The sequence below is a fragment of the Crocodylus porosus genome, unplaced genomic scaffold, assembly GCF_001723895.1.
Source record: "Crocodylus porosus isolate Cpor-Errol unplaced genomic scaffold, CroPor_comp1, whole genome shotgun sequence".
NCBI classification, from domain to species: Eukaryota; Metazoa; Chordata; order Crocodylia; family Crocodylidae; genus Crocodylus; species Crocodylus porosus.
Genome location: NW_017728947.1, coordinates 3904656 through 3931678, shown reverse-complemented (window position 1 = coordinate 3931678; position 27023 = coordinate 3904656). Strand labels below are relative to the sequence as shown.

General features: G+C 41.4%; 1 protein-coding gene across 2 annotated transcripts in view; it reads left to right on the top strand.

Moving 5' to 3' along the window:
• The window catches only part of MOB2 (MOB kinase activator 2), a 190522-nt gene that overhangs the window by 33987 nt on the left and 129512 nt on the right, over window positions 1-27023 (top strand). Inside the window, exon 1 of one of the 2 annotated variants that reach the window (XM_019551616.1) lies at window positions 23241-23290. The exons of the other annotated variant lie outside the window; for it this stretch is intronic. Coding sequence (XP_019407161.1) covers window positions 23256-23290 — 35 coding nt within the window. The 5' untranslated portion in view covers window positions 23241-23255. Of the gene's footprint in view, window positions 1-23240; window positions 23291-27023 lie in introns of those variants that run through there. 2 annotated transcript variants of the gene reach the window in all.

Genomic DNA, 27023 nt, shown 5'->3' with positions numbered 1-27023 from the left:
TACATACCTTAATTAAAAAATACTTTATTGCTAAAAAATGCAAAGTGAGCAAATGCTGTTGGAAAAATGGCGCCGATAGACTTGCTAGATGCAGGGTTGCCACAAACCTTCAATTTGTAAAAAAAAAAAACGCAATATCTGCGAAGCGCAATAAAAATGAGGTATGCCTGTAAACCTTGAGCGAAATTAGTTTATTTAAAAACCCCCCAAACAAATGGACAATTCGTTGATGGGCCTGATGCCATAACAGTCTTTGAGTAAATGGCTTTTAAAAATATATTACGCACACATGCATGTATGTTTGTGTGTGTTCTCCTTGTAGAGAATGGTGGCAGTCTGTTGTCTTTGGTATCTAGATGGTTACATAAGGTTCCCCCCACCCAGTAATAGTATCATCCAGCATGTTAGCAAGTACTGTCTTGCATATGTTGGTACCAGAGGGTATGGCAAAAAATTAATTTCCAAACATTCTTTGCTTGCTTTTGACTTGCAGAGTTGTACTATCACGTAACCTGTTGGTTCATGTAGGAATATCCCCTAGGGATATGCAGCCTTTACCATTAATGGAGAAAAACATTATGATTGCAATCAGTCATAATGGTCTAGTCATAAAAATCATAGGAGTGCAGATCAAAGGTTATTAATGAGGGTTCCCTGGGGAACGTCCACTGCTCCTTGGACATGCATCTAAGCCTGTAGGAGCTGCCCAGTGAAACTGCCCTAAGATGTGCATGGATGAGCCTCATAGCCACCCAGGTTCCCTCTGGCAAGTGTTTACTTCCTAATCTGATAGGTATAGAGTTTGGCCAGAGCTGGGAGGAAGTGGACAAGAAAGTCCTGGGACTTGGTGGGACTATCTATGCAGGAGTTAATCTTCCTGCAGTATAAATTGTGTTGCCTTTTTTGACTTCCATCAAATTTTGAGCCAAGATTGAGTCCACTTGTGGGAAATGGAAATGTTTTGTTCTTTCATGTCTTTTTTTGTGGATAGACACAGTTGCATGTCCAATATTTTAGGAAACTTTTAGGTATTGCTTTGTTCATCAGTGGAAATTTTAAAACCTAAGTGTGAACCCAGGCCCATTGAAATTAATAAAGAAGTTTTAACTTTTGCCTTTTTAAGCCTCCATCTTCACTCTTTGAATCTCTTAATTCCTTTAGTACGATTTTTACAAACTTTAATGGGAGCAACAGTCCTAGAAACCTGTTTTGATTTTCGTTAGAAAATGTTTGTTTTTAATTGCTGAAACTTTTGTGCTTGCTAGAGAGAGAGACTTCATATTCATCTAGAAACTAAAGTTCCTTCCAGAAAGGAATCTTTACTTGTATTGCCAGCTAAAGGGTAGCTTGGTTAACTGATTATTTGGCCATCTTTTTTTGGGCAGCTTGTATTTCATAATGCTTCTTCCAAAATTATATCTAGCTGTTATTACCAAAGGGCAAATTATTGTTGGATAATAGAGACTAGTATTGCTGGGAATCTGTTATTCTAATATCTCCTTCCTTCTACCACAGTTTAAAAAAAACATTAATTAGCAGGGCTGTGCAGAGTTTAGGTCATCAGTTAGATTTGGTGGAGATTCAGCTGAACCTGTCTGGGAGTTTCCGCGCTGTTTTGGAGAGTTGGATCAGGTGGGGAGAAATGGGCACAGCTGGGTGACTGTAGGTTTTCCTGTGGCTCCTCCGGCTGTGTCTGCCTCTCTCTGGGCAGGGGGAGTTGTGGGAGAACCCCCAGGGCAGCCCTGCCCTGCCCTGTCCTCCTCTCAGTCCCAACCTAGTCCTTGCACTTTAAAATAAATAAATATAAAAGCCCTGCACTCACCAGCAGTAATTTAGGGCTTCTGAGTGCTTGTGGCAGAGCCCGCCCCCCGGCTGTGGGGGCAGCGGGAATTGCCCCTTGGCAGCCACCACCTGCATGGCAACTCTCGCATCTCACAGGTGCAACGTGGCTCGGCAGCGCATGGCGCGCTGTCTGGAAGCTGGGGCAGCTCCACCTGTCAGCCGGAGCCTGGCACTGCTCAACCCCAGTAGCCCCAGCTCCCAGACAGCGCACAGCACCGTCTCGAGCCACGCTGCACCTGTGCTGTGGGGCAGCTGTTATGTGGGTTCCAGGCAGGGGGGTGGTGATCCCCACTGCCCCCCCCACTGTCCTGCACTGCATGGGGGGGGGCTCTGCCACAAGTCCCCAGGGGCCCTACTCACCATTGCTACAACTGGTGAGTACGGGGCTTTTTCCCCAAGTGCCGGGACTAGGTTGGGGCTGGGTGGGGGATGGAGCTGAGCCTGACAGCCATGGGGGCCTCTCCCGTGGCTCCCCCTGCCCAGGGAGAGGCAGGCACAGCCAGAGGAACTGTGGGGAAAACCTGCAGCTGCCCAGCTGTGCCTACTTCTTCCTGGCTGATCCGAATCTGCAAATAGGCACCAAAACGCATTGAAACTCTGAAACAGATTCAGCCAAATCTAAATGGAATGGTGATCCAAAACACCAAAACAAATCACTGTCCTTCTGAAATGGCTGGAACCGAAATGAAACACAGCCATTTCACACGGCCCTATTAATTAGTTGTTTGAAAATGGCAACAGTTTTTGTTTTAACAAGCCATACAGTTCTTTCCGTCACTCCCCTCATCCTTTTTGCCTGCCCAGTCGAGTTGAAAGGGGAGATAAGCTTCAGCTGGGCTCTGTATTTTTTCAAAAGTTGTTGCCTCCGACTAGTCAGGATTTCCCATCATTGTTTAGTTATGATGTTGGAAATTCTGGTGAGTTTTGGTTTGGTTCCTTTTGGAACAAGATAGGTGAAACAAAATAAATGTGTAAGTCCTTAGTGGCACTGCAGGTCCTGCCCTGTGAAACTACCCAGAGGCATGCATGAATGAGTGAACAGACAGCTGCACAGTCACCCAGGTTCCCTCTGGCAAACATCTCATTACTGATCTGATAAATGAAGAACTCTAGAGCTTCCCTGTAAGAGCTCTGGAGCTAATAAAACCCTTGTTTACACCATATTCCTTTTTTCATCATGTGTAGGACATGGCTTGCATTGCAACATTGTAACTTGTGAAACCCTGGCTTACATGGTAGCGCCAACAGTTAAATCCTTTGTACGCTGCAGCCGCTACAGAGCAGCAAGATCACGTGTGAGCATGTCTGACATTCCTTTCAGTCAAGAGCTGGGGAATGTGTGTGCACAAGTGTGTGCATGTAATTCCAGAGGTGCTAAGATGAGAAATCAAGTAAGTTGTTGTAGTCAAAATTTGACCATTTTAAAAGTGTCTTGTTTTGTACGCGTTGCTGGTTGTAGCTGGTTTGGTCTAAGGACATAAGTAGGCAAGGTTCTTTGGGTAGATGATATCTTTTATTAGACCAGCTAAATAGTTGGGAAAAAGCTCTTATATAGGATTTTGGGCACAAACATGTTTCATCAGGGATTGAGAGATTCTTTGTGAGAAGGGTGTTTTGTGCCCGAAAGCTTGCAAAGAACTTTTTTTCCAAGTATTTAGCTGGTCTAGTAAAATATGTCATCTACCCAAAGAACCTTGCTTGCCCTCTTACTTCATAAAGAACTTGCCAAACTCTTTCTCCCCCAAAGAGAACAGTCATATATTTAACTCTTAAACTCATAAAACTTAAAATAGCTCTTAAATTAAGCTCCTGGTGTGAGTGGAGGAGGAAACCCTTCAGTTACATTGCCATCAAGGTTTTCTAATATATTGGGTGTAATAAAAAATCCTTAGTTGTAACAGATGTCCAGGTATTCTTTCTGAGGCAAACCAGTCCCTGGTGCAAGGTATGTTTTCTGTCTCAGTCTTGGAGTGAAATACCTGCCTCAGTCTGTTAGTAACTTCTATTTTCAGCAGCAACTTCTAAGCTTATATTATCTCCCGCTACATGTTCTAAGGCTTGCTGCTACTGACAGCAAAAAACCAGTTGATAAGATGAGATAAATGGGCAATACTGTTATAATGTAGGATAAGATTAAAATAATTTCATAAGCTCAGTCCAAATCCTGTTGAATCGGTAGAAAAGTCCGTGGTCTAGAAAAGTTCTAGATCAGGCTAATGCCTGAATGGTATATGTTAGGAATGGTTCTTTTGCTATTAAATATGTCTCTAGGTTTTAAGGCAGGGTGAGTGGGGTGATCTCAGTACCTAACCATCCTCCTGATTTATTTAAAGGTAGCTCTGTCCCACCATTCCAGTTCCATTTATTTAACTGCAAAAAGTACATTTAGTGACCCACTTTAATCCTAATACAATCAAATTTTGGCTTGACCTTGATATTTTGCTATAAACTTGGGCATTAACTGCAGCTGTCTGAGCATTCTTAATTCTGCTTGCCTCATATCTTTTGCATCTGTTTCTTCTCTTATCCTTTTATTCCTTTTACACTCTGTATTACTAAAGGGTATTATAGTGCCCCACATCCAAATCACTGTCTACAAGCAGCTGGCAAAGATCTCTCTGAAGCAGTGCTCTTTGGCTGCAGAGACTGGTTGTTTATAAGGTATGTCTAGGCAGGAGTCCAGTAATCTGTGGCAAATTCATTGGCATAAGTGCTTTTGGGAAAAGATTAAATAATGCCCATGACTTGAAATATGGCAAATAAAATGCTTTACATTTTAAAAAAATGTTGTCTTTTTAATAACTTTAGAGCAGAGAAAAGTTGTTGGATTTTTAGACCGGAAAGCCAAAGTTCTCTTGTAGTAAAACAGACACTGCGTGGATGGCAAAAATTAAAAAAGCTTTCTTCTCCACCATGCTGTGGCCTGGAGGGAACACCATGTAAGGTAATTCAGTCTCCATGCTCATCCATTTTGTAGCCCCTCCTCTGAGAATACCCACAAGGGTTTCAGTTTTGAGAGAGCCTCCTTTTTGCTAGAAACAGGAATGATGCTACTAGCTATGGGGAGTCTCTTAACCACCATCAAATGGAAGTAACTTTGAAATTACTGCTTCCTTTAGCATATTTAAATTGGTTAGCTATAGATTAAAAGATCCATATTTTCTGCCGCTTCCTAAAGTTGTCCAAATCTCAAAACTATTGTTGGCTCTTCCTTTTACTTGCTTTTTGTCCACAAATTTCCTCTGCTTCAAAGTAGAGAGGTAGTTCCCTCCCTATCCAGTCCATAATGATGACAAGCATCAGAGAGACTTGCTAAGAAGCTACCTGTCTGTCTCAGCTACTTTTGGCCCACGTACTAAGTTAACCAGCTCAGAAGGAAGAACTTCTTCACGGTAAAGATTGCCAGAATCTGTAGTGGGCTTTCAAGGGAGGTGGTGCTCTCCCCTACCTTGGGGGTCTTTAAGAGGAGACTGGACCAGCACCTGGCTGGGGTTCTCTAACCCCAGCGCTCTTTTCTGCTCAGGGCAGGGGGTCAGACTCTGACTTGCTAAGGTCCCTTCTGACCCAAACATCTATGAATCTATGAACCCAACTCTAAACCTTGCACTAGAGTAAACGGGGGAACAGTGGATGTGTTAAGGTATAGGATGCTGGATTGGGGATGTGAGGAGACCTAGGTTTTATTTTGGGTTTTGCCACTGTCCTGTTGGATGATCCTAAGCAAATGTCTTCACTTCCTGCTATTTCTGTTCTCATTTGTGAAAGGTCAGGGGCTCCTTGGAAAGTGCTCTAACAGCTGTTGATGGGATAGTTATGCAGGAGTAAGTGGATGTGGTTGTTCATTTTGTTGACAAATCTTAAAGAAATAATGTTGCCTGGCCATGAACTTGTTTGATTTTAAACATCTAGTCAGAGGGACAGATAAGCTAACTATTTCAGTGGTAACTCTGATTTTGGCTTACAGTTCAAGGAAGGGTGTTGCAGTGTGAAGCACATCTCGGAGGTTAGGAAACTGATGCCACAGGGACAGAAATATATGTGAATAGACTGGAAATTAATGGTTTGTAGACCCAGGAAGGTCTGTCCTCAGCCAATTGACTTGGTGTTTGCAGTAGCCAGGTGGTCATGTTTAGCCAGTTTCTTTCCTGACACAAGATCTCCATCCTGCAGCGGGCAGAATGATGCTATGATGTTGGTGAAGACAGCTTTCAGTTTAAGGACTGATTCACTGACACACAACTGCAGTTGACACATGGTTTTTGTTATTAAGGCTCAGTGCATGTCTACCTGAATGAAGGCAGAGCAGGGTGGCATCTTACATGCAAACTTGTTCAGAAAGGCATAAACTTTTGTAGGTGATGGCCTACTTCATTGCATGCTATGAATGGCATGTTAGAGCTAACATATGCCTCTGAGTTAGTCTTCAAGTCAGTGATCCTTAAATAGGGTGCTGTGAAATCTTTTCAAGAGTGCTGCGGGATGCCATACAGTGCTCACACTGTTTGGTGTGCAAACATGATTCACAAACTAAACCCAGAGATTTCAAATAGGAATTCATAGTATCAAAAACATTCTGGTCTTCCTTAGTTCTTTGCAATAGAAAAAATGTTCTGTTGTTTTTCTGTATTCAAAAAATGAGTGAAAACAAAAAGCTAGCAATTTCCTTGAGTTGCTTGGTCTAAGGTGGTAGTTTTCAGTCTTTTTAGACTTGAGGCACCCTTCTGTAATTTTGGAATTTAGCAGCAGCCCACTTAAAGACTAATTTTTTTTGTCTTGCAGTGCCTACCGCCTTGCATCCTGCAGCACGTACAAGGATCTTACAGGCTGGCAGGCTAGGCAGGTACCCTAGAGGGCTGGTGCATGGTGTTTGGCACTGGTAGGGGCTGCCTGGTGGGGCAGGTTGTGGAGCTTGCAAGTGAGTCCTTAGACCTCTGAAGGAGCTTGCAAGCAAGTCATTAGACCCCTGAAGGAGGCAGCTGTCCCTGCAGCAGGTGGAAGGAGGTGACGGTGGCAGCTACCAGTGGAGAGGCTAGTGCCAAGTGAAGACAGCAGGGGCAGAACCCTGCTCTTTCTGCTGTTTTGCCCCCTCATTACCTGTCTCTACTTGAGGGAGGTAAGTGCAGCCCCTGCCATTGCAACTGCTCCTCTAAGGACTTGAATGAGCATATGCAGAGCAGCTGTTCCCTGTGGCTTTTCCCATCAGCTCCAGGAGCTTGGCCTCACAGGGGAAGAGCCCCGCAGGTGCTGTTCAGAGCAAGGGCAGTGGATTGTGCTTTCCAGCTCAGCTCATTGGCCTGCTCCTCCTGTGCTCCTGGAGCTAGTTAGAGGGATGCAGAGAGTACTGCTGGGATGCTAAAGCAGGTGCAGGGTGCCTGGCATAGGGAAGAGCCAGTGCTAATCTCCTCTTACAGGGGCTGGATGTCATGGCACCGCAGCACCCTGACTGACAATGGAGCTCGGCACCGCAGCACCCTGGCTGACAATGACCACTCTAAATTGCCACCATGTGCTGCCCTGCCTTCATTTTAACACAGCTAACTGCCTTTCTCTACCTGAGTGAAGTTTAAGACTTCAGGCTTTAGAGGCTGTGAAGTGTTAATTTCTTCAAATCTTATTTAATATATTTAAAACCCTTTTCCATCTTGGCATGGCTGTAACCTTCATCTTACTGAAGCAGATTTTCAGCCTGTTTCAGGAAACATGCATGCACAGACCTGCAAGTCAAAGTGCTGCAGGGTGTGAAAGTAATTTGCCTTGTTCCTGTTCTGCACAGAGGAATGCCTTAAGACAAGTGTATCAAACATACGGCCAGTGTGCTGGATCTGGCCTGCAGAGCTGCATTATCCGGTCCCCAATGCTACCTGGGTCTGAACTGACCTGAACCTGGGATGCTTGCTGACTTTGCAGTGCGCATTCTGGCTGCTCCAGGTCTTTATGGTTGCAATGTTTTCTGTTTGCCTTCAAAATATTGCTAAGCCTGATGTGTTTTCGCTAGCTCGCTGTGACCTTGAGGTCACCTTTTGATGGTTTATTTGCTCATTTTTTGAACAGACTATCCTGTAAAATGGTTTAAAATACACAGAAGAAAAACAGTCACTGTTGTGTATGACAAAAGTGTTGCAAGTTTTGGTCCCTGTTAATCTGGGTTAGATTTTATGTTGCACTCTGGCTATGCAGCGAATGGTATTCATTTACTAATGGACAGGGTTGTTGGTTGGTTGGTTGGTTTGTTTTTTACTACCCTGTGTTACTGGTTCTTATTGGGAAATCTTAGGAGAAGCCAAGGACTAAATGGTCCTGGAGACTAACTAGTCCTCCTTCCCATAGCTGAAACAGTCTCGGATGCTTTTGTATAGAAACTAGACCTGGTACTGCTTTTAAAATATCTGTTCTGAGAGATGTGCGTGCACACACTAATTTAATTTAACATGTTGTAATGAACGGAATAAGGATATCAAACAAAATGTATCAAATGGGTATTAATTCCAATCAGTATTTGAATAAATGCATCACAGAGGAGAAGGCTTTTTGCAAACTTAATGCAACAAGACCTCTCCCTCCCCAAATGCCCCTACACATACACACATGGGCATGGACTCTGATGTAAGTACAAAGTAATGAGCACTTAAGACAAAATATGCAACGGATGTAAGAAAATGACCTCTCGGAAGCTTTCCAACAACCCAGATTAATCTTTGCAGTGGCTTAAAGGAGGAACTGTGTTCATGATGTACACACGGTCAGTAGCCTTTGTGTGGGATCTTGCCAGTCAAATAGGAAGCATATTTTTAAAAAGGGATGTTCTGAACAACTCTTACTAAAAGACAGTGGTGTAGCAAGTCTTGTGGTAAGGCTACAAGAAGGACTGTTCTGCAGAGTAGTGAGGAATCCAGGCTGCCTTACTGTTTGGCATGGCAGCTGATGTGCCAGATGTGAGCACGTACTCCACTAGTATCATCAAACCCTCCTGAGTAACCTAAACAGAAGGATTAAAGGACAGACCACTTGAGGAAGCAAGTTGCTACTTCTGTGTTTCACAGATGTTCTGGGCTTCCCAAAAACCACATTTGTGTAGACAGAATCATTTCTCTAAACAAAAAAGAAGCTGACCTTTTTTTTTTTTTTTTTGTCCAGGTTGTCAGAACTGCTTGTGTTCGACTTTGACTACGTCTTAAGTAGCAACAGTGTTGTTGCTCAAAGGCAAGGGTGAGGTGGTTATGTGAAAGCCCATATTTTTAAACTGTCAAAGGTAATAGTCCAATTTGTCTCATCCTGTACATCATTCTTTATATTTAAAAAAAAAAATCAACATTTGGCTATGGAAATACTACTCCAGATTAGATTGTTTCACTTAACCATGACGTTCTTCAAAGTTTCTGCTAAAGTTGGCATAAGAATGACCCCAAAGATATTTAGAAATGTTCATAGTTGAAATGGTCACAGCTGTTTTTATTGAGTATAATGGGTTGTTTCCTTCCTTTTAGATGCTGTTTGGGCAGATATGCCAGTAGGACAACAGGGTGGGCAGACTCAGTGGACACTCTTATGTATGTTGTGGGGGTGGGGGCAGTGCTTTTAATTAAGTGGCTCCAAGAGTTGTTCTAATTAAAGTGCTGCCGTGCCTCATGTATTGGCCTCCCTACATTTTCAAATGGCGACAGGGGGCCTTGATCTAAAGCTTATTTGACAAGCCTGAGTTCAAGTGCCCCAATGCTATTTTTAAGTGCAGAGATGCTCAGACATGAGATGCAGGAGGCTGCTGGAGTGTGGTATTTGCCACGCCCAAGCAGACTCAATTTATTGAGTCTCCTCCGATGCGCTGCAATTCTGGTGCGTCGGAGGAGCCTCCACACTCATGTATAGGTGCCCGGAGAGCTTTACCAGTCCAGTAACTGCTGGTGTTCCCCCCTCCCCCCCCCCATCCCCCGGGCCCCTCACTCATCACCTTCCCATCTCTTGCCTGAGCTGGAAGGAGGGAAATATGACATCACCAGATCCCTTGGTTTCAGCTAAGTCCTGAACAACTTAAATGGGAACTTGCGGTCCCTGCTGTCAATCCCTTGCTTACATTTTGTTTTCCTTCCTCACACTTATTTCTCCTTTCTGTATTTCTCTTTTTTGCCTTTTGTCTAATAAGAGCTGACTTGGTCATCCAAGACAGCTTCACTTCTTGCAATAGTGGTATGATTACATCATGAGAATGGGAAGGTAAAAACAACCCAAGGCTAGTAAAAAACGGTTCAGGTCTTCGACTGACGAAGTTGTCTGCTGTGCCTGTAATTTCTTAGCAGCTAGATCATAAGTCGGAGAAATCATCAGAATCCAAAACCTCATCCTGTGTCTTTTTATTACCCTTTTCTCTCTCTCTCTCTGGTATTTGTCTTGTTTTACTTTTCAAGAAAACAGGGTTAGGCTTTTGCAGTAGTCCAGACCTTTAAGAGAACTCTTTTGTGCTCTTCCCAGGAAGAGGCGTAATACCATTTAAAGACTCTAAAAGGGCTTCTGATGTATAGCACGACATCCAAGAGAAATAAGTGTTTAAACAGCTTGCCTTCAGTGATGTAGTTCTAAATGCTTCGACTAGTTCACCTTTTTCTGTTTTCAAAAAGTGTAAGACTTAGCAATGGAAGTGGTTAAAAAGAAGCAAATAGTTCATAACTTGACAGAAAACCATGTATGACTCTGTGGCTAACACTGTGCCTTTTTCACTAGCATCTTATCACGTACTGAGCATGGAGCACCCTTTTCTTGCAACAGAAGCCCAGCAGCAGAGGTCACAAAATCTATTTTTAATAAAAATTTACAGTAAGCTTTTCAGTGCATTCAATTGCAGTGGATTCCATAGAGCCCTATGTTCACCTCTGATGTCTAAAATGGCTGATTTGGAATGATTATTCTCTTGAAGTTCCCCAGGGAAGATTCCTGTCTCCTGTGCATAGTGGCTTGTTCACGTACAAGCATTCTGGTTTTGTTGAACACCTTGCCAAGGAGCTTTTTCACTTGTTTTCTAAAAAGTCTAGTTCAGGTCCTTTTTTTCCTTTCAAAATAGGACTTTCTCTGAGCAGAGGGAAGGTGTGCTGTTTTCGAGTGCGTTGTCTTGTCTCTTCCTGATTTTTATGAGGGTTGGTTAAAGGAGGGCTTTTTATTTACAACCAGACTTCTTATTGCCAAAGTACAGAAATAGCATATGAAGTGGTGAGATGCAGCTCATCAGAACATAACATTTCAGCGAAGGAACGGAGGCGTTTACCTAACAGGAAACTATTCTCTCAACTTGTGCTTTGCTTTTGCCTTTTATTTAATCAGTTGTCATAAGCTGACGGTTTCAAAGTGATCTATTAGCTTCAAAGGCAGACAAGGTTGTTTGGGAAGATGTGATATCTTTTATTAGATCATCTAAATAGTGGGAAAAAATTGTTCTTTGCAAGCTTTCAGGCACAAACACCATTCTTCCTTTTGTGCCTGGAAGTTTGCAGATGACATTTTTTTTTCCAGCTATTGAATCGGTCTAATAAAAGATATCACATCTCCCCAAAGAGCCCTGTCTGTCTGTGTCCTTAGACCAACACAGCTACAACCAACAACCCCATAGCTTCATAGTGCTTTGCAGACTTGAAACGATGTTGTCTGCAGTGCAGTTTCAAAGTCAGGGTTTCTCCATTTCCTAGAAGGGGAAAAGTGAATAGCTAGGCTGGGAGGGGGGCTCAAATGGAGATCTGGGTAAGTTTTGAGGTTGGAACTCAGAAATTCCTAGTTTCTGTCACATCTATTCAAAAGTTAGATTGCATGCCATCAAACATATGGTGAAGGTAATTGGTTTTAAAAGGGATGCTGCTTTGAGTTTTGAGAATGGGAGGAAGTAGAGCATTATTTCTTGTGGTTGTATGAGGAGACTCTGTGGATCTGCGCTGTTGTGTAATTGATTAGAAGTTATGTCAGGTGCAGGATAAGACTAGTGGAGCCGCATGCTTTTATTTTGTTTTGTATGTGTCATTTAGAAGGTTCATATCCAGGAGATCAAAACTACAGTGTTATAAATGGATGAGTGAGGTCATCCCCTTCCTCTCCAGTCACCCTGGTTAGCTTTTCTTTCCCGTACTTTTGCACTTTCTGGGATTTTTCCGCTGTTCTGGCTGGACGTAGATTTTCCATTCCAAGGGCTAAAAGATGTTGCCTAGTCTGTCTAGGAGTTTTGGAGGATGCCATCCACTATATTTTGCAATTGTCTTTATATAATGACATAAGGAGAACCTATTTATTACTATTCATGGAGAAACTGATAAATTTCTCTCCGTTTGAAAAATGTAGTCTGGCTTTTACAGCAAACGGAACCAAATTTTGGTAAACAGTCTTGCAATTTTTGCTTATAAGGCTGAGGTGATTAGGGTTAAATATCCTTTATTACTGATATGAATGATAAATTTTAACATTAGACTTGATTTCATTGTCTCAATTGTGGATCTGCGTATAGCAATATTATAGATTTGTCTTGATTTACTACTATATTTTATATTGGTTTTTATGTTGGTGGGCTCTATTTTTAGTATAATATTTGTAGTTCAGTTACTTTGTTCGAACTTATTTATATTATGGTTGTTATGCGTGTTATGTTGTTTTTGGGAGCATGACATTTAGCCAGAATCCTTTAAATGAATTGAATTGATGGTGAGGCCAGTGCAATGCACCTTGCTGGTCTCTTCACTTTTGTCCTTAAAGACACTTTTTAGGAAGTCTTAAAACAATGCTCTGGTATTGCTTAGAAGGCATCTCATAGGACAGGGGTCAGCAACATTTTTGAGCAGAGTGCCCAAAACATCCTTGATACCCTTGCAGCCTTGACTTGTAAGAAGATGTCCAGGGGTGGATGACAAGGGAGCTGCAAAGGGCCTGATTCTTGTTGTATCAGCACAGTGCCAGCCTCTTCCCCACCATCTGCCCCAAGGCATGTGTACCAAGTAAAATGCCTTCACTTGCCTTCTACTTCTGCCATAGGAGGATAGATTGCATCTTGAAAATATGGTCCACTCTTATGAGAAGAGAATTCCATGTATGTAAGTAGTCTCAAAGTATTTAAATGTTCAGGGGGGCATCTAAGGTAATGTGGTTCTAATCCTGTACTGAGGCCTGTAGACCTGCTGTATTAAAAATGTTAAATGGGCAAGCCTTGAGTTTGGGTGGGACCTGAGTACAGTATCTCCGTGATAGATTTGAAAGGAAGGTGATGTGGATCTCTGAGGATCCAAACAACTTAATTTTTCCTCCCCTGGCAAGCAAGGTTCTTTGGTTTGATGTGATATCTTTTATTGGACCAACCAAATTGTTGGAAAAAGTTCTTTGCAAGCTTTCAGGCACGTGCACCCTTGTTCAGGCAATGGGAGACTTTTTTTTTTTCCTCTTCTCCCCTGACTTTCATGTGTTGATTTGTGGCAGGTATTTCCATCAGTCAGATTACCTGGACAGTTCCTGTTTTGTTGGCATCGTGGTTTCTAGGCTATAAGTTTGTCAGTTCAGTGTAGTTTTTTGCTCTCACATGGTGCTGACTGCTGACACAAGTCCTATCTAAATTATCTTGACCTCTTATTTAGTTTACAGTGTTCTACACATCTTTAAAGGTGTGTATTTTAAACTAATGCCATTGGTCAGACAAATCAACATTATGTACATATAATGTTGACTTGTCTGACCAGTAGCATTAGTTTTGTTTTTCAGTTGGCTCCTTTCAGTCAGTAGCACAACTTGCTTTTATTTTTGTGACCTTGCAAAACTTTACAGTTGAAACCAGATATAAAGTTAAGCTCTAGCTTTTTGCTGAGCTTCCATATCCTGAAACTTTTTAAGGTGAGGAATCTTGCTACTTTCACATTTTGTGCTTTTGTTGAACATGAGATTGGGTGCACATTTACTGTCAATGGTTAGAATAGTAAGTAAACTTGAAAGGAACATGACTGCTAGTATTTGCCCTGCATACACTGAAAGTGTTTTACTCTTCTGCTGTAGAAAGAGCTTCTGAACAAAAAGTCAACGTGGACGTCAGAGAGGCTATTCTTTGTAGCTTGTACTGTGGCTTTGAGCGCACAGTGTTTTGTTTTGAATCCTTTCCAGCATGCTGGTGGGAAGAATTGAATCCCTCTTTGGATGCTAAACTAATGAAGATGGCATTGCACTTGGCCTTTCCAGTATTTCCATTTTTAAGCTTCAGCTGGTGCATTTTTAGATCAGTGATTCTCAACCAGGATGTCCTGGCTTTCTAGGGTGCTTTGAGATCTTTTCAAGTGTGACATGTTAGCACTGTTAGGTGTGCAGACAGGATTCACAAGGTATACTCAGATTTCAAATAGAAATGCATAGTGTCAAAACCATCCCAACTTGTTGGGGTGCATCCAGACGAACATACATGTGTAGTTTGCAGCACCTCAAACCTGTTTGTGATGCCGCAAACCATACACAGCAAATGTGCAACTGTGTACCATGCTGCAAATTTGCAGCTTGGTGCCAAAATTTGATACTGGGATATTCCAGTAGTTGTATGACCTGAACAAGTCCTGCACTATATAATGCTAGCTGTGCCACTGCCCTTTTATGTTCTTCATATTTGTGTTGCACGTTCCCTCAAATGCCCTGTTTTCAAGAAGCCTGAATGAAGTTGCTGCTTTAGTTTTCCCAATAGATGAGAGATGCATGGAAGCTAGTGCAAGTTGGGTGTGTTAAACTGTAAGGTCCAAATATTTTGTGATTCTGTATTTCAAACAGATTTTGTAATACTAGAATACACTTACAAGGAAGATGTGAACTTGTGACATCTAGATGCTTCAGAGTCACAGACATAGAGTAATTCTGTTGTCAGTCTCTGGCAGAAAAAACATGGAATTGGGACTTGGATGAGGGAAATGTTAAGCAGTTCTTTTGCCAAGACACTATGATTTTTTAGGATAAGAGTAGTCAGTAGATCACTCCTATAGATGTACATGGCTGTCTTTTTGATCTGCCTGATAACATAGAGATGGTCTGTAGGGACTTAAAGTCTTGGGGTGGGGGGTATTGCTTTACATGTTCCTCAGATCAGGTTGAAGCATTGCTGGCTGGCTCCTTAGTTTTGCTTTGTTATACTAAAAATGTGGACAAGCCCACTTGAGTCACCTTTCATGATAATTAGGTGAGATTCACCCAGTTCTCAGGTGGAAATTGCTTGAGTGAGCCTATTTCAATTGACTATTTTTCTTTCCTTCCATGCAAAATAGCAGGCTTATGTCTACCCCCTTTTCCATCTGATTTTTCTGTCTTAATTTTGTGAGGAGTCTGTGTCATACTAGTAAACAAGGTACTAGCTTGTTATCTCCTTATCTGTGGCCTAGAGATGTGAGTGTGGTATTTGGGTATCACTCCAGTTTTACTGCTGCAGGTTTTCAGGCTTGATGGAGTGACAGAAGTGGATACAGGCTAGTCCTTTAGTCAGCCACCTCATTTCTCTGTTGCTGAGTTCTGTCACTTGCTATTGCACGTTGCAAGGATACTTGCTTTGGTGTTTTTAGTCAATTTGTACTTAATTTGCACAATATGCTAATGGCTAGATTTCTAGAAAAGGTGGAGATCATAACTTTATATTGATTTGACCACAGGGGTGTCTTGACATGCAAAGGAGGTGATGGAAGAAGCATAATATCTCAGAGTTGGAGAAACCAAGCAGATGGATACCTCAGCTAAAGGGTGGTGGTGGTGATGATGATGATGATGATGATGAAGCATGTTGGGGCTGCCAAGTGAAAAGTACTGCTGTAGTAACATCCCTCTGAGCTTGCAGACAACTGTGGTTGAGACTTGTGCATACTAAAAAAATAGCCAGATCATGTCTAGCAGGTCTGTCACATTGTGGTGATATGGCCATTTTGTGATTTGTTTAATATTGGAAGACAAAATTAGCAATATTTATTTTGATGAAGTGGTAGTTGTAGTCTCTGCTCTTTTTTCAGAATTCTTTTAAAAATACTTATTTTTTAGTTTATGTGAGGCAAAATAAAAGCCATTCTTAATGGATGAAATGTGCAAACATTGTAGACTTGTGCTAATTCATAGTGCAGTAACTCTGCACTGATTATATCACATCACTAATAACATGCTGACAGCACTAAGGTAAAGAGAACAAAAGGACCTCGCAATATGAAGAATGTTAATCGTCTTAATTAAACCTACAGTGTTTATAAGTTTAAGTGAGGCCAGGGTGAGAGTATATGGTCATGGAGCTGTCGCATTTGCTTCACAAGTAGAATAAAGAAAACAGTCTTTTTTTTTTTTTTTTTTTTTTAAGTTGTGCTATAGGCTTTTTGAAAGAAATTGTTGATGCAACTTAACTAAAAAGCAGATTTTCTTGAACTGGGGATGGTTCTACACAAAGTTGGAAAGCCAGTTTTTATAAGTTAGAGGTTCTTAAATGTATTGCGCATATAAAAGGGAGTGTTTTTGGTCTACCCATCTATGTGTGCTTTGTCATTGAAATTAATACTTTGCATCCTTTTGCTTGAGCCATAAAATCTAGGAAAGAGGACAAGTGAGATGAATCTATGCTATTTCTTAGAAGTTTTAGACTGCTGGCCATCATTATCATATCTGCATGCCTTCTTTGTCAAATCACTAGCAATTGGAAAGTGTACTTTGGGAAGCTAGAAAACTTCCTTTTAGGGGACATGGTAAAACTCTTGACTTCTTTGTGGAATTATTGGTTACAACCATCAATCCTCCTGGATCATGGTGTATGCGTGAGGGCTACACAGACTTTCAATGTATATACCTTTGATAGAGGAGTGGAGGCTGCCCAGTCCTTCCATCCTCCCTTTAGGCCATGGAGACAGAATCCAAAGACCAGGCTGAGTCCAGATGTTTGGTGCCTCCATGACTAGTCATAGAAGTGTCTGGGAATTGAACCCAGGTCTCCTCTGTGGTAGACAAGGATTCTACCACTGAACTACAGGGAACCCTGGGATTATTGGTAGGGACTGGGTATTGAAAGGAGATTGGAGATGTGAACATATGTATAAAGTTGCTTGTTAGAATTTCAGAACCTGTGGTAGAGTTAGTATCTTTTATTTGACCAGCTAAATTTTTGCCAAAAAAATTTTTAATTGCAAGCTTTGGGACACGAGCACCTTTCTTCAGGCATAGGAGAAAAGATTGCACAAGTTTTCCTGAGTAGAAAAGAAAGTTCATATTTCATAGGAGAGTTGAAGGTGTTGTAAAATCTACTGTTTGGAATAGTTTATTTTATATACAGATTAGGCTTAGAGAGAAGTTGGAATAACTGAATACCTGACATATTTTAGAGTTTGGTGCCCAAAAAAGAATATATATAGTCCAATCTACAGTTCAGACACGTCTTCCCTAAGTGTCAGAATATTTTACAGGTAAGGATACGGATTATCATTGATATTCCAGGAGAGGTGTTAATAATTAAATTGGAAAGCAAAGAAAGAATCTTTAAAGTACAGGCAGCCCTCGACTTACGACGTTTCACACTTACGCTTATAAATTGACACCCTGTTTCAACTTTCTGATGTCAGTTTTGACTTTACAATGCTTGATCTGACGCCACGCCACACCCCACCAGCAAACAAGTTCAGTGTGTTGCCTATCTCCCTGGAGAACATCTGTTCAAATTTGCTTGGACGCTTTGTTTACAAAAGCTGGCAAGACTCCAGAAAAACCTGCAGCCAGGACTCCTGAGAAGACTTGAGCCAAGAGCTCTTCAAAAAGTCCAGCAAAGTCACCTCAAAGAAGTTCTTCCAAATCAATATGATTGCTATTTACAATATAAATACATTAACGTAGCTATAATACTCATCTATAGTTGATCGAGTACAAAATTCTGGATTGTTTGGTGAAAATAGGGTATTGGGCCTTCATTCAGGAAACAGTGCCCCATTTATAACTGTTTCCTATGTGAAAATCAGTTCTGACTCAAACACGGTTTTCAGGAACCAATTGTGTCATAAGTCCGAGGACTGCCTGTAGAAGGAACCCATCCTTTGTACAGACCAGTCTTGCTTGATGAGAAATCTTGGGACATACCACCTTTTGCAATGGTGAAGGAACACTAAGGTGGAAGCAGCACTTTTTGTTAAGGGGCTCAATATTTTTCATGCCCAGTGAGGGTTCTTGGTGCTGCAAAGGAGCAGGCCTTGTTTTTTTTCTTCTCAAGTGAAAGCATCAGGCCCTTATTTTCTCCCACCAGCTGCACAGAAATTTCCACTTGTTGATCTTTCAGTCATTGTTGACAAGTGAAACCAAGCACTGGATGCTGAATTGGTCTATCACTCCAGCATGATGTAATCTGCTTTCTCTTAGAAGCTGACTCCATGGCTCACCAGTTATCCAGCTGGGAGAACAAGCTAACAGCTCCCTCTGCAGCCACCTCATTGCCAATGCTTCTACATGGATTCGCTCATTACGATAGGTTGGGGTGTTTTGGATGATTTCTAGGGAACGGAATCAGCCTGCAGCAATGGAAACTTGCAAGTGCACAGAGTGTTCTCTCATTGAATCTGAAGATTTTCTGCTGGATGCTGCCAGCTGGGATCTTGGGCTGAGGGCTGAGGTTCAGGCTTTCCAACCTCCAGGCCAGCAGACACGCAACAACGTATGTACAAAGTGACATGTTCTGCTTTGCTGTGCTCTGACCCATGTACTTGCATCTTTTTTTTACAAGTTCAGAGACTTCAGAAATGTTCAGCCGTACGTTCTCTAATATTGCAAGCAGACTTACTATTGTGCTGGTGTCTCTTTCTGCTGTAAAAAAGGAATGCTTGCCTGTCAGGCATCTTAAGGTTGTACTGAACACCTAAAACCTAAGAAAACACCAAGTAATACACTGAAATGTGGAAATTTGGTTTTCCTTGCGTCTAATTAAAACAATGGGATCGTGCATACTTAGTCATCCCCAGTATTGGATTAGAATGAATTATATGAAACACATTTTATGGTGAAACCTTTCAGCATTTTAAAATTTAAGGTCATCTTATGTTATAATAAAATTGATCTAGATGAGTTACAAACAAAAATTAAGTTAAATGCCTGAATTTCTTTCTTTTTTGAGTCTAAAGTTAGTGGCAAACAGTAAATAATGATATTCCTCCTTTTCCTCCCCCACCCTCATTAAGAGCACTTGGGATGAATTCCAGCAGCTGCTTGCACAAACTCCTAACTATAACAATGCCCCAGGGATGGTTTAAATTTCATTTTGGGGAGTGGTAGTGTGAATAACTTGCAGTTTTTGCTGTGTTGTTAATCAGACCTGGATAAACTTTTTCCATGCAAGTTTTAATTAGTGGAATTTGTTATGACTTTCTTCATAAGGAGGTGCTTATGTTGATTTAGATGTGTACTAGTACAGTGGACTTTTGTTTATGTATAGAAAGAATGCAGTTAGCTGTTTTGTTCCATTTGTTTTAGCAATAAATGTTCATGAGGTTGTCTATTACTATATTGTGCCTTGTAGTGTGTGTGTTTTTTCTGCATTTCATAGAAATCATAGAAAATTAGGGTTGGCAGAGACCTCTGGAGGTCATCTAGTTCAACCCACTGCTCAATTCAGGACTAGCTGGGCCTTAACAGCTTCTAGTGAGGGAGATTGCACCACCTCTCTGGGTAATCTATTCCTGTCTTCCTAGTGAAAAAATTTTCCTAATATCTAACCTAAACTTCCTTTGCTGTAACCTGAGGTGACCATTCTTGTTATGTTATCTGCCACCACTGTCTACAAAACGGGAATGATCTTGGATCCTAGCAGGAATTGTCCTAGAAAGCTCGCTGTTTGAATAACATGGGGACAGGTGCTTTAGAAAGAAGTAAGGATTAGAAGTAATAGACATTACAGAAAGGAGCACTTTTATATATTCAATAAATTTTTATATATTTATGATTTCCATTCTGTTGAGCAGATAAAGGTTATCATGGGTGGCTTACATGACGAGCTTTTTCTGTGCACATGAGAAGTACAGCCTTGTGTTTGAATTGATAAGAGGTGTGTAAGATCAGTATTATGCATATTTTAATCTTCATGTAATTTTCATCTACAAGGATAGTTCTTGTTTATTTGGGAATAGCTGTATTCACTGTAGACTAGCTTGTTATTGACTTGCTGATTAGCTCTGAGATTTTCCCATGACCCTGCTGTCTGTAGGAAGGTGTGAAAATATAGAGTTATGTATGCTTTGATTATGTTGCTGTCAAATCATGGTGGTTTCCTTTTTTCCCCCCCCTCATGTTATGTTTTCTGTATTGCTTGCTATCTGAGCACTTCAGATGCTTTGCAGAGCAGGACTCGAGTAGATTATTTTTCTTTTCTGAAGGATGTGCTAAACATTGGTTTTACTAGAGCGGGATGCATCTTGTAACATGGGTGTATGTGAGAAGTGCCTGCTCGCCAAAGATAATCTAATTATGATGGAGGCAGTAAGAAGAGATTTCAACGAAAACCATTTATTTTTATACGGTACATGGTACAGTTCTAATATTTGAAATAAAGCTGGGTCATTTAATTACCTATCAAGTTGAGTATTCAATGTTAACTGGTAGCATTAGCATAAGGGTTTTTTTTCAACATTGATAAAGTGACCAGTGCATGTATGATGTAAAAGGTGGTACATTGGCACAAATCACCCACTGCAGTAGAGACCGAGTTCAAACTTGGGTCCTAACTCCTCTTTTCACTTGCTTGGAATTTCCTGTTGGGAAATCCCTAAGGGGTTAAATTTTCCTTCCTTGCTATGTAAACCAAAGATTAAGTTTTTTTGAGTTTTTGTCTTAAGCCTAAAATATATCAGTTCCACTATTTGAATTATTAGCTTGATTGCAGGTGTTGGGACAGAAGGGATCATTTTTCTCCTTGCTCTTCAGGTTTAAGAAATCTTTGTGTTTGGATAATTCAGCCTTAACTTTTGAATGTCTTCGCTGCTTAACTTTGTCATTGCTAGTATTGTATTTAAGTGGATACATCTTTTTAAATAACATGTCATTGCCTGAATTTTTCCTACCTGTGGTTCAGAGAAATATTAACTATTTTGGATAATAAGTTGCTTTCAGTAAATTTGATGTTGTCTCTGAAATATCTTCATGCTAACTGGAACATAATTATAAGTATACAAAATTGGTAGTGTGACTTTAAGACATGGTTCCTTTAGTGAACTGCTGTTTTTATGTAGGACAGCTAATGACATTCAGTGATGTGGTCATGCAACAAGATTATCTTAGGTGGCACATGTACACATTGTGTGTTCCCCTATGCTCCCTTTGTTTGTAACCACCTTTTGCTGCATCATATACTTTGTAACTATCTGGGGCAGGACCCATTTCTCGATTGTGTGTACAGTGCCTAGCACAAAGGGACTCCTTGATCTCTGGAGCTTACATAAGTTGGTATGATATCAAGTGCTGTAGAACATGTGTGGAGCATTTCTGCAGAAACTTTTAGGTGTGTACAGAAGTCACATATTTTGCCATTTTAAAGTGCTCTATTGCCGTGACTTAACAGAAGTGCACAGTTTTGCAGCAATTGAAAAATGGGTACAGTGCTTTAAATTAACCCTTGTTTAAATGAGGCATTAAAGTTCACCAATCACTGAACTTCTGCCATGTTTAAGAGCGCTATAACTTTATAGTCTATAAAAAGTGTTTTAAATTAAAGTGCTGTACGTAAAGCATGCATGGAGCACTTATGTACATCCTTTTGATGATAGTTCTGCAGCCTGTGGACTTGTAGCATCTACTCTGAAAATTCACCATCTAAGGGAAAAGATAGCAGCAGTAGCTGACTTAAGACAAGGGGTTCCAGCAAAAAGGGGGAAATAAAGTACACGCTTCTGTATAGGAAAAAACTAAGAGGGCATAGAAGTTAACACCAGTTGTTTAGGCATGGATACTTTTTTTTTTCTCACTAGGGGGCAGCACTGGCTCAGTTAATATTCAAATACAGAAACTTGCATTAAATCTAAGCAGTATATTTGGAAGAGTGACTCTAGGCCATCCTTACATTTATTTGCATACTAGCAAGCATGGTGTGTGTGTTTTCCTTAAATGTCATTTAAGGTTTGTTTTTAAAAGGTTGCTAGGAGGAGAGGGGGGGAAGGAGGAGGGGATGTATGGGTAGAAGAGCTTCTAGCACTCATGGGTGATATTCTGTTAAGACTGATATTAGAAGACAGGGGAAGTTTAACTGTTTGCCTTTCTTGGGCATTTTAAAGTTAAGACTTCCATCTTTTCATATTACCTACCCTGGATTAGTTTTCTGCAGAAGTGGTGAAGTATATATCTGTTCACAGTCCCACTCCTCTCATGTCTAAACAGAACAGACCATGTTTGGAAGCATGGTACTTGCAACATGAGTTTACTACTGTTTGCTTTGCTGCCACAAAATAAAAACAAATATTTGTCATTTGGGAGCTTATTCCACTACGTTGTAGATGTAGGGGAAGTGCAAGTTCTAATGCTGAGCAAAGGAAATCTTCCATTAAAGCAGGGAGACAGTTGGGCACCTGGTAGATGGTATAAAGAAATGCATCTGGTGGCTCACTGTACCACTGTAAGCTATATTCCATCGCCTCCACCCCCCCAGAGCTACTTCCTTGTCATTTCAGGTATTTTCTGCAAGGTGAAAGCTCTTTACCCAGAGATCTTTTCCAGTTGAGCAATAAGCAGAGAAATGGCCGGGAATTCCTTGAAGGAAGAACAGGCTTGTAGTGACCATTTGAAAACTGTAGAGATGCAAGGGAATGGCGGGGTTTAATGGAAAAATGTCAGAAGGATGCAATGTATATTTTGAATTTCACAAGGGCGTTGCTCACTGGAACTGGCGACTTCTGGGTTTGGAAGAGTGCAAAGAACACAGTTTGCCGCTGGCACCATAACCTTCTGCACTGGGAATGACCCTTTATCTGGTTCCAAAGTGGGCTGTTGAGGGGGTATTGCTAAATATTTCTGATAGGAGCAGTGAGCGTTGCTTTTTCTGAACAGTCTGTCCTTAAACAACAGGCTGCAATTTTAGTACACTTTGGGAAAGTTACTGATAACAGCTGCTGTGGCAGATAAAAGAAGGCAGGCTGCACTTTCCTTTTTCTTGAACAACTCTCTCTTGCACAGGAGAAATCCGAGTAGCTCCTTTTTCTAGAATACATCTCTGTTTCCTTCTCTCTTTGCCAGGAGGAGTTGCTTTGCTGAAATTTGGAGAAGGGTGGTTATTTTGGGTTTTTTTTCTTCCCTCCCCACCCATCCCTGTGTCATTTGGAGATCCTTGAGACCTCGTTAGAGTACCTCTCCTGTATTTTTTTTTCCCTTGTGGTTTTGGCCCAACATAGGGTCCAAGGTATCATTCTTGCTTTTCTTTCATCTGATGGTTGTCCTCTTGGAAATCCCCTGCTACTAACGCTGTTAGAATGGAATTCATCATCTGCTCATCCTGCTGGGCTTGGTAAGAGGGTTCTTTATATTCACAGACATGTATGGGCTTGTACTGATGCTTACTATGCAGGCAAAACCTGGGGAGGGAGTTGGCTGAAACCTGGAGGATGTGGTGTTGGTGGGAAGGGAAGAAACAGGAGGGAATTTCCAATTTTTCTGTCTTCAATTAGCTCTTTTTTTCTGGGGGTACATGCAGTTGCTAACTTTTCCACCTGGATGGACAAGCACTGTTGAGATGGAAGGGACTGTTCACTGAAAGCAAGTCTAATGTGCTTTAGGAAATACAAAAATCTAGAACTCTTGGTTCAGAGATGATACCTTTTATTAGACCAAATGAGAAATTGTAACAACAAAAATAATGATATTTTTCTGCAAGCTTTTAGGTTCTTTCACCCTTCATCAGGCTCAGGGAAAGTTCATGATGGTAAAAATTTCCCATATATAGAAAGTAAACTTCATTTTTGCACAGAGGAAGCTGAAGCAGGAAATCTGTTCCTCTGGGTCCATGAGTGTCTTTCTGAGGTGCTTTGTTGTACAGATCAAGCAGGATTCCTTCCCTGGTGGTGTCAGATGGCAGACAGGCAGGGAGGTGTAGAAATCTTTCTTGTTGTTCAGCAATGAAGTTTATATTCCAAAAATTTAGGAAATGTGCATTAAATCTAGTACCTCCATTGAGAGGTACTAGAAAAAGGTGCATTCACTAGGGATGTGTGAAATGGGCCCTACTTGATTCAGATTTGGATTCTACCCAAATCAGGGACAGTGATTTGATCCTTTGATTCAGATCAGTGTCCCTGATTTGATTTGGCCGAATCCGAATCTGAAGATTTGATGCTGATTCAGATACAGACACAGCTTTAAAAGGTTGTGTTTTAGTGTTGCACACCTTGAGGTAGCAGGCATGGCTTATGATTGCTGTGGTGCTGGGACAGATGGAGTGCCCCACAGGAGCTCTCCAGCGTGGACCAGGAAGTAGACTGGAAGTGCTTCTGCCGCCGAGCACTCTGGGGAGCCCCCTGTGCTTCTGTGGGACACTGCATCTGCCCCAGCACCACAGTGTTTAGAGCCCCTACTACCTAGAGGCATGTAGGAAAAAACAGTTAAAGCTGTATCTACGTCTGAATCGCCAAATCTCTCCAAATTGACTTGGAGGGTTCCAAATAGATTCGGAGAGATTAAAGGGTCCTTTGGTTCAATTCGGATTCGGAAATTTGGCCACTGAATTGAGCTGAAACTCTGCCGAATTGAATCAGGGACTGAAGCTTCGCACAGTCCCCTGGTTGGGACAGCTTAGTTGGACCATATGCAGTGCTCTTTCCAAATTGGGACTATTTGTGTTGTTTCCATAGCACTAGTGAACAAGAGATGAAAAGCTAGTCATGGTTTTTCATTTGTCACTAGGTCATCAATCGGGTGCTATAACGACTTGGATGGGAAAACTGCTGACTAGAAATAGCTCTTTTCCTCACTTGCTTAAAGGTGAACACTTGACACTTTTTTTTTTTCTGTTTTTTGGCTCTCACCTAAAGAAAGCAGCACTGAGCAAGGAGCATGTTTAATGTTAAGAGCCTTGTGAATGTGGAATATATTGTGTTTCTGTTGATCCTCCTGGGTTATATTTGGCAATGCAAGTCCGTGTGTGTGTGTGTGTGATTTCCCCTCCCCCCTCCCCCCCCAATTCATGTGCAGTGGGCCTCTGTTCCCTAGTGTAACTCTTGCCTTTTTAGCATATGTTCTCTATACTCTGCTACAAAGCCAGGAAAGCTGAGACCATTAGCATGAGATTTGTTAACTTGGCAGGCCCTTCTTGACTGTAAGAGGGAAGATGTAATTCACATGAGCAAATAGGTAATGGAAACAATTAAAGATGATGAGTTTAAAGTGTTGGGCAAAGTTTGTGGCAAATTCAGCTGAAAGCAGGGGCCATCATATAATTGCATGGCCCAAAAGGATCTTCTGAGGCAACACCAATGTTACCAACATCTAACTCTTGTATATCTTTTTCAGTAGAAGACCTCAAAGCATTTTGTAAGGGAGGCAAGCAACAGTCACACCCATTTTACAGATGCAGAAACTGAGGCACAGTAGTCAATTGACTTGGCCATGGTTACCCAGCAGGCTGCTGGATGAAGTGGTTCCAGGTGTGTCCTTTTGATCCTCGGCAGATCTAAATGAGGAACCATTTGTTCTGTCTGTATGCTGCTGTGTTTTCACAGATGCTCTTGTCTTGTACACGTGATCACTGGACAGTTTTTAAAAAGACATTGTTTAACATTTCACCGGGTGTTTATGTTCTCTTGCTTGCTAGCTATAGTAACAACTGGTCACTGCTGGCTGAGCTGAAATTTGTTCAGAATATTGAATGCTACATGCCAGTTCTTTTGGACGGTTTCATGCAGAGCCCTGCCCTCTGTAATAGGAAGTTAGGTTGTGGCTTGGAGATCTCATCTATCAGGAATAGAAATGTAACCAGGAAGGGAGTAATATGATGATAGGGTGAGAGCTGTAGTTCTGGCTTGCGCCCTCTTGTGCCTGCATTTATGCAAAATGTGTTTTGGTTGTGGGCAAGAAGCTTTACTTCTTCCTCCCACTGGTCTCTGCCAGCATTGATATCCAGCTTCCAGAGGCTTGTCTCCTTCATTGGTATTCACCCTTTCTCTTCCAGTACAAACAAGATATGTCTTTCTTTTCTGACACTCAAAGCAATACCAGAACCAGGCAGCTAGAAACCTGTAGATAAGACCTTTTGTAATGCTTAAACTTAAAGGAGTGAGTCAGCCTGTGGATTGCACATGGTGGGCTGTAAATCTGATTAGATGTTGTTACTTGGGTGGTTTTAGAGAGACTATAAATTGATGTGTTGGATGGGGAGTGTGGGGGGGGGAGGTTCAGAGTGGGATGGAGGCTGAGAGTAAGGGTGCTAGAAATGCATTTAGACGAACTGCATAGTTAAATTGCTTAGACCCATACATCAGTGTCAGGTAGATATGGCAAGAATGCCAGGAGCAGACTGATAGGGGTACCCCTGACAGCTACAGAATGCAGTTGTCTGGAAGGAGAGGTTTTCTTAGCACTTCATAGCCAGTAGATGATGGCTGTTTTATTTAAACCAACTTTGTCATGGAAGAATCAAAATAGCAACCCTGAAACAGAAGCTCCTAAGCTTTGTAAGGAATAGGCACATGCAAGTAGTTAACTGCAGTGTAACCCCCTTTTGTATTTACGCAGTTTGTTTGGCTGATGATGAGTATTTAGCTGGACTCCCTTTTATTTTCCCTTTTCTCTGAAAGTTTTGTTCCCAGAATAGATTTCAGAAGCAGTGCAGTTGAACAGTTTACTATCCACAGATGAATGTGAAAATCCCATTGCAGTTTATAAGCAGAGGTGGGGGTGATTTAAAATGAGTTCTGAAAAAAAAAATAGTGAAAACTTTCATAATTGGGTGCCTAGATGCTGAGCGATCTGTAATCTCAGTTCCCGATTTTTTTTCAATTGTCCAATTTGCTGCTTGATATATTTAGGGTTCATGAAACTGAAGGCACATTTTATACTTTTCCTCTCATTACTGGTCCCCTTGGTCCTGAGAAGCACCTCGGTTCTTATTGCAATTCTGCATCTTGAGTTCAAAGATAGCAGTTGCAGCTCACTTGGATAAAGGTTTTGTGATGGCGATGCACCAATAGAGATACTACCAATTGGGCTGGTACCAGTAACCGATTTTTAAAGAGGCATATTTGCTAATA